General features: G+C 44.6%; 1 protein-coding gene across 1 annotated transcript in view; it reads left to right on the top strand.

The window, feature by feature from the left end:
- Positions 1-5,538: 5,538 nt before the first annotated feature.
- LOC144762799 (uncharacterized) overlaps positions 5,539-7,884 on the top strand; it is a 71,181-nt gene continuing 68,835 nt past the window's right edge. The window contains exon 1 of the mRNA XM_078648074.1: positions 5,539-5,604. Within this exon, the coding sequence (XP_078504200.1) occupies positions 5,539-5,604 (66 nt within the window). The remainder of the gene's footprint in view (positions 5,605-7,884) is intronic.

Below are 7,884 nucleotides of genomic sequence, written 5' to 3'. Positions count from 1 at the left end.
GATCATTCAAAAAAACAATCATAAAAGCACACAGAATGTTACATACATATCCAATAAAAATTGTTAAAACATATTAAAAAACACATGAGAAATTCAGTACAATCTTAACAAGGGGAGGAATAGCGATCGGCATAGCAGCAAGATATACAGAAAGGGGTATATTCACAGTTAGGTTATAAATTCCATACTTTTCCTGGCGGACACGGATTTCAGAATAAAAGTCGCAGTAAAAAAACAGACATCCGGTACATCAAGTGCAAATAAAAGCCTCATAGCAGATTTAACAGTAGACACAGAGTATTTCTTAAAAAGGGGTTTAAGATAAGCAATACTGAGAAACAGATACAGGGGGCAGATAAGCAAAAAGTGCACAGTGCTCTGTTTGGAAGTTCCGTCACATGGGCAGGGGAATGACGTACGCTTTTTCATCATGGGGAAAGCCACGAGGTTATGAACAATGCCTAATCTCAGTCTTGTAAGGACCTACTGATGGGATTGCTTGGTGACCACTTTTAGGTACTGTGAAAAGCCATAGCCTGCCAAGTTATTAGAAAGGTAAAATAAATGTGTTGTAGACAGGCGACTGGCTTCACTACGCAATTTAGCCTTGACCCCTAGGTAGGCATGTTTGAGCTCCTGTTTAGAAATATAAGTGGCACTTACTGGATCCGCAAAAACTTCCAGATCGAACACGTCTCTATATGAAGCCAGAACAAATTTAAGCCATGGGATCTGACTAAATTTATCCAGGCGGAGGCAATCGTTAATTATTCTCCTAGTGAAGCCTGTTTCGTCCTTGGCCCAGATAGACCTCCAAGCCATTAAGGGACTCAATCCTATTAAATCAGTCAGATATCCCAACCATACCTCATGGTGAACCAACTCATTTGAAGCCGAAGTTGGGAGGCAAAGAAGCCTCTTTAAGAAATCATTTTCGGCTACTTGCAGATCCCCATGATGGCAATGTCCCCAGACACCCGAACCATAGAGTGCCACTGAAGCACATCTATGTCGGTAAACATTTAACATATCATGAGTACGGCGACTTCCTAATTTAGAAGCAAATCTAAAAAACCCTGAGGCCCCCTTACCCATCTTAGCCTTAATATTATGTATCTCTGGTGCCCATGTACCACTGCTACTGAAAGTAATTCCTAAGTAGCAGAATTTATCCACCACTTAAATTTTTTTGATCCTTAAACTGGAATGATCTCAGCTTTTTCACCTTCTTCCCACATGCCATAATGAAAGTTTTAGAATTATTAATTTTTAGTTTCCTCCCCTTTATAAAATCGAAGAAACTATTCATTAGTCTCTGCAGACCTACTGGTGTTCTAGATAATAAAACAGTGTTGTCTGCATATAGCAGTACCGGAATCGCTTGGCCCTCAACTAGCGGTGCATCGGCGTTGACCATTTTCAGCTCAGAGTCCATAGCATTTATAAAAAGGGAGAAAAACAGGGGGTGCTAAAACACAGCCTTGCCTAATCCCTGATTTAACCTTAATCTTATTGGTACATTCCCCCGCTTGGCCGAATCGAATCTGGACCGACAGCTTATTGTATAATCTGGCCAAGAAAAAAATAATAGCAGCAGGGGCGCCCATGTCAAGTAATGTGGACCACAATAAAGCATGATCCACCAGATCAAATGTGCTGGTAAGATCCGTGAAGCAGAGGAATAAAGAGCCCTGCTTTTCTCTGGTGTATTTACCAATAATTAAATCTAGATTGATACACTGCTCGATAGTACCAAGGCCCTTGCGGAACCCAAATTGGGAATCCGCAAGGATACCGTTATCCTCTGCCCACTCTTCCAACCGCAGTAAGAGCACCCTGCTCATTATTTTTAGGGATGAATCAAGAAGGGAGATAGGGTGGTAGATCTTATCCTCACTTCTATCTCCCTTCTTATAGATTGGTAAAATAATGGACTCACCCCAAGTAGATGGGGTGCTTTCCTTTACTGACGCATTAAAAACCTGTGTCAAAAGGGGGCTCCATAACAATAGATCAGTTTTATATAGGTCAACCGGGACCCCGTCTGGTCCTGGGGCCTTCCCTCCCTTACTATTCCGGATAGCGTTATCAACCTCTAGCATTGTGATGTTGAGGGGTAATTTTGGACCAATAGCTACAGCATCGGAACATATGGGATCCTCCCCGCCCGGGTCAAAGATTCCGGTGAAGTACAAAACCCAGCTTTCCTCGCTGACCTGGGCAGATAATACAGGGAATTCCTCTTTTTGGAGAAAGGGACTATTGACAGTACTCCAAAAAAACTTACTGTCCCGCAGCTCTGCTGCTTTTGAAAGATTGTCCCACACCTCCTCCCTTAATTCCTGTTTTCTACGGTTCAGATGGTGCTTAAAGGATGCCCTAAGAAGTTTAACAGCTTCCCTGTCCCTAGGGCGGTTTGAGAGAGCTTTCTTTAACTCTTGTAGGGACTTCGTGCAAGCCCTGTCGAACCAGCCTATGGCAGCCCTCTTGTTGTTGGCATTGGTAAAGGTTAAAGTCTTTTTAATGATATCATTTAGTTTCTCAAATTCAGCATCAGTACATGTTGCAACTGCATCATCATCTAAACAGCGTTGCAGCTCTTGGAAGCTAGCTACCACAATTTTACGTAGCAATTTTTCTGAGTTATCACCACACCATTTGATCCTAATACCATTCTGTCTGCATGGTATTATTTCAGCGACAGTCCCTTGGTTGACTGATACCTTCGTCCCCCTAATTGATGTCAGCATGGTAATGGCATTATGGTCACTAAGGCCTAGATCAACTATTTCCGGTATGGTACAGAGAGGGGTAATTTTGGTTGAGACCAACAGATAATCAATAACAGAAGCTGAATTCCTCCCTACAAAAGTCGGAACAATATTGCCCTCACTGTCGTCTGCTGGCTGATGGATTAACAAATCTAATTTGAGCATAAGTGTATTCAGGGTGTCGCCATATGTAGTGTGAACAAAGTGAGCCCGGTCCTCCCCATTTGTCCCATATAATATCAAATGGGGTATGGATAGCCCTTCCTATTTTCATAACAGCAGTCTCCAGATCATTAACAACACTGAAGCTAGAGGAATCAAACACATTGTTATAATGGTTAATTAACAAAATATCTCGACCCCCACATTGCTCCAACCATAATACTTGTGAGTGGAATCCGATGTGGTATGGGATCTAACTCGGACAGGGAAATTAACAGACAGTAGAATCACCAACCCGCCTTTTGCCCTGCCCATGATAGATTCTAGCGCTAAACAATTATAGGACACATAACCATCAAGATGTATCTCGACCGTAGACCACGTCTCTTGGAGGCAGAGTATGTCATAATTATTAACAGACTCCCTCCAACCAAGAGTCTCTTCCTTTTGTCGCCAGCCGGCGATATTCCAACTCACTAGTTTATATCCGGTTCCACAAAGGACGTCCTCTGTGACCAGGAATTCTCTTGGGGGTACTAAATTTACTGGCAAGTGCTCCTTAAAATTAATAGTGATAGGGACCAACGGGTAAGTTGTTCCCGGTTGAACTACAACCGCTGGCAAATGCTCCACAAAGTTAGTAGGGGTGGGGGCCAATAGGTGAATTATACCCAGGGGAACTACAGCCGCTGGCAAGCACTCCACAGAAACATTTCCAGGAGACTCAGCACTTCCAACCAGTATTTCTTTGCTCATATCAGGAGTTCCCCCCATTGATAATGACTGGGCAGCAGGGGGTAGTCAGTCTACTGCATCGAGACAACTAAACCGATTAAATTCGCAAAAAGGAGCATTCATAGGCATAGGGACTAATCTTGCTTCGAATCTTCTATTTCTTCCCCTCCGCTCAACCCTTATCCAATCATCCCTTCCTCTTCCATAGGCCATACAATTAGGGGGACAAAAGAAGGACAGTGGTAGGGTCTGGATAGTGGAGTCAAGTGATCTATTAAAACCAGCACAGATATGGGAGACAGTTCTGGGGTCTCTAAAATTGACTGTTATACAGTCCCCATTTATGGTCTTAACTGCCTTACCCAACCAGGGCACTCTTCTTACCATGATGATTTCATTATGTAAGTGGGCTGGCAAGGCTCTATTCCAGTTTAACCACCTGACTACCTTATTTTTTAGTGAACTAAAGGTTTCATCTTCTCCCTCTTCTAAAGCGGGAGCTCCCGCTAGGACCACCATGAAACGATTTGCTTCGGGTGGGAGGTCTGGTAAGCGTGATCTGTTAACTCGACACTCTTTTACTGATTCCGGCGGCCCCAGATGACAGTCATCAGTTTTCCCCTGGACACTACTACCCCCCAACAGGGGAGCAGGTGTCTGCTTAGACGGTACCTGGTTCACGGGGTTAGAGCCTGGTAAACCAGGGAGTCTACAGTTATGGGTAAGCGCCCCTCCGTCTACTATGGTGGGAATCCCCTCGGGTTGGGAAACAGGGATTAAGGCTGCACTCGGCTTGTTAGTCATACTTGTGTTCGCTAATAGGACAGATGTAACCTTCTCAATATTTGACAATCTATGTTCAATTTGCTCCATTTTAGCTTCTAGGGGGAATAAAATAGATTTAAATAACACTCCCAAGCTTTCAATTGACAGGGCATTACCGAACTGAGTAACAGATGGAGGCGTAGTTTGAACTACTGACCCTTTTGTAGAAGCTTTTTCTCCCCCCGTTGGTATAGATGGAGAATTACTATCATGTTGTAACTTTACTAATTAAGCCTTACTTCCATATTTCTTATTATAAGCCCTATTTCTTTTAGGGATAGCCCCTTCTCTGACCCCTTGTGACAAAGTATTATTAAAAGTAATCCCATGGTCGGAGGGTGTAGTTGCATGATTATGAAGAATTAGATTGACTTCAGGTAGAATTTCATTGACTAAAATGTCCAAGTCCTGCATAACATGCTCATCCCCTTCATAGATAATGTCTTGACCAACCGCGCAGGGCACTGTACAAACAGTATCCAGATTCCTGTCGGGCGTTTTGGCGTTAGCAATAGATCCCAGGGAGGATCTTTTATTTGCTGAAATTTCCTGTGACAAACGTTTTTCCAGAACAGATATTTCAGTATCAATTAGGGTGTTAGCTCTGATTAAAATTTTTTCCATACCTCCCACTGTTGACCCACCGGCTGTCAGAGACTTACTCCTCAATTCGCGTCCAGCCATGGTTTACAGAGTTAGTAGATAAAATCCGATAATCAAACCAAGATGGTGGGCCCGGTCCGGTCTTGACCGGTCAGGAATGGGCAAAAACGGGCCCGCCCTTGGCCCGGGCTTAGCCCGGCGTCCGCCCGCGCGCGTCCTGCGGTCTGCGTAGTGGACGTGCCTCAAATAGCTAATGAGGGAGGAGGGACGGGAAGAAGCTCCAGGTGCGCGGTGATGTTCATGCGCTAGGACTTCTGGGCCTCGCAGTCTCGCCCGCCTCCACACAGAAAGAAAGTCGAAGAATCCACTTGCCCCAGGTTTGGCAGCAGGTGGTTGTGCCCAGCACAGGTCAGGGTTCCGATTTTACAGCCTTTAAGGACCCATGAACAAAGCACACAAAAGGAACGTCTTCAAAGCGGCAGTCATATCTCTGAATGTGGGCATGCAGGTAAACAGTAGCTAATACCTTTGGAGTACTATTGCAACAAGGTTTTTAGTGTCAGTGAAGAATGGGCGCACAGCCAATGTTAGAAGCACAAGAGTGTATGTGTCGAACAGAAAATATGTTAGTGGTGCAACTGGGTGAATGGAAAACCTTAATAACCACTCATAAGTTAAACCAGCGAGCTGGTGAACCCACAAATTCAAGAAAAGAAAACCCTATGCACACACATCTAAAATCAGATAGTTCGTATATCGTAGGATATGCAATGTGTAACACAAGTAAGGTTGCAGAGAGACGATGATTTCTTGTGTAGAAAAAATCCACTCCCTTGTTCTCATCTGAATTGGTCAAGGGCCCTACCGGGTCGGAAATATCACCAGCAGAGCGACCTTCAAAGTTTATACAGTAGTGTTTGAGCCCTGAAGATTCGCGCAATCGATGAAACACGTGTCGGCTGGCTGCTGTTATATGTTTGAGAAATTAAAGAACTGAAGGTTTTTTCTACACAAGAAATCATCGTCTCTCTGCAACCTTACTTGTGTTACTCATTGCATATCCTACGATATACGAACTATCTGATTTTAGATGTGTGTGCATAGGGTTTTCTTTTCTTGAATACCTTTGGAGTAGCCAAGGAGCACCAGATTAGTTTTGGGGAGTGTGCCCAATTCAATCAATGGATAGTAAAGCAATTTTGGAGCAAATATGGCTTTCAGGGCAAGTGATCCCATTTGAGACTCTGGAGAGTATTTTTTTCTTTCTTGGAATGTAAAGGCGAAGCCAACGAGACTGAAAAGTGACTTGAGTGGTATGTCTGTGCCTTGGAGATGAATGATAAGAAACGCCTGCAGATGGTCACTTCTGCATCAACCCAGATTTGTGGGTACATGGTAGGAGGCATACTTGCACGAGTGAGGATGACAACATGTGGACACAAACCCAGACATGCTGTGCAACTTACCATAGGGCTGTGGCAACAAATGTTGGATGGAATGCTGAATAAATCAAACATTCTTTCCCGTCAAGAGATCTAGGCTAAATCCACTGTTCATTTGCTCACTACACCACCTCAGTTGGGGAGCAGGGTCACAACTAATTTGCATATGTCTGGTTTCAAACTGGAATGGCATGGGGATCCAAAAAACTATGGATTTAGGCCCAGATCTCTGTACTTGGGGGAATGTTTGACATTGTAAAACATCTGTCCGTCAATTGTTCTTTTTCATTTGTCACCCTTAGTGGGACTGGTATGCCCAGACATGGGTCCCGCGCTCTCCATGCCACTGGAATCAAGCTAGCCTGTTTGATGAGGGTTGAAACCTCAAAACTAAGTATGGGCGGAATTCGTTCCGCTCGCGGAATTTGTGGATTTTCTGCGATTTCGCGAATCTCGCGAAATCGCGGCAAAATCCGCTAATCCGCGAGCGGGACGAATTTTGCTCAGGAAGCACTTACAGGGTTACAGCAGGTGGCCAAGTTGAAGCTAATTTCTTTGTAACCATTTACAAAATGGTTACAAAGAAATTAACTTCAACTTGGCCACCTGCTGTAACCCTGTACGTTTTTCCTGAGGCGCCTCGTTGCCTACTTGCAACTATTCTCTGACCCTGCTCTGACCCTCAAAGCAGGGACAGAGAATAGTTACAATTAGGCAACGAGGCGCCTGTCCCAACAATTAAACCTCAGCAGGAAGCACTTACAGATAAAAAAAAGCAGGTGCCCGAGTTGAAGCTCAAATTCATTAACGCATTATAATCAGCCCAAGAATCTAGTGAGCACGGTCGATGCTAGGCAGGTGTGCTTTCTCCCCAGATCTACCGTCTACAATTAGCTGTAATTCGTGATGGGGGTCTAGGCATCCACAAGTTTCTCGAGCGCAATCCCCCTGTACTTCCAGTGACCAGGACGCTGCTTTCTCCTCATCTGCTGCGCTGATCGGTCTCTGACCTTTATAAACAAGAGGCATGTGAACTCGCACAGAAGCCTGGCCCCAAATGCACTAGGCTATGCAACCTCTTCCCTCCCTTTCCCCCACTGTGATGAACAGCTCACTCGAGGGGCCTCGGTGCCTTTGGGCGCAGTGGCAAAGTTATAGACACACGTGGTCACTGAACACAACTCTTCTGGGCATTTACACAGCTGTAGTGCAGGAAAAGCACGATACATTTACCCAACGAGGTAGCACTTACTGCTTTCTCCTCATCTGCTGCTCTTATCAGTCTCTGACCCTTAATAAACAAGAGGCATGTGAACTCGCACAGAAGCCCGGCCCCACACACACTA

Source organism: Lissotriton helveticus, chromosome 6 (assembly GCF_964261635.1).
Source record: "Lissotriton helveticus chromosome 6, aLisHel1.1, whole genome shotgun sequence".
Lineage (NCBI taxonomy): Eukaryota > Metazoa > Chordata > Amphibia > Caudata > Salamandridae > Lissotriton > Lissotriton helveticus.
The sequence above is the reverse complement of the archived record's forward strand: the minus strand, read 5'-3'. Positions and strand labels throughout refer to the sequence as shown.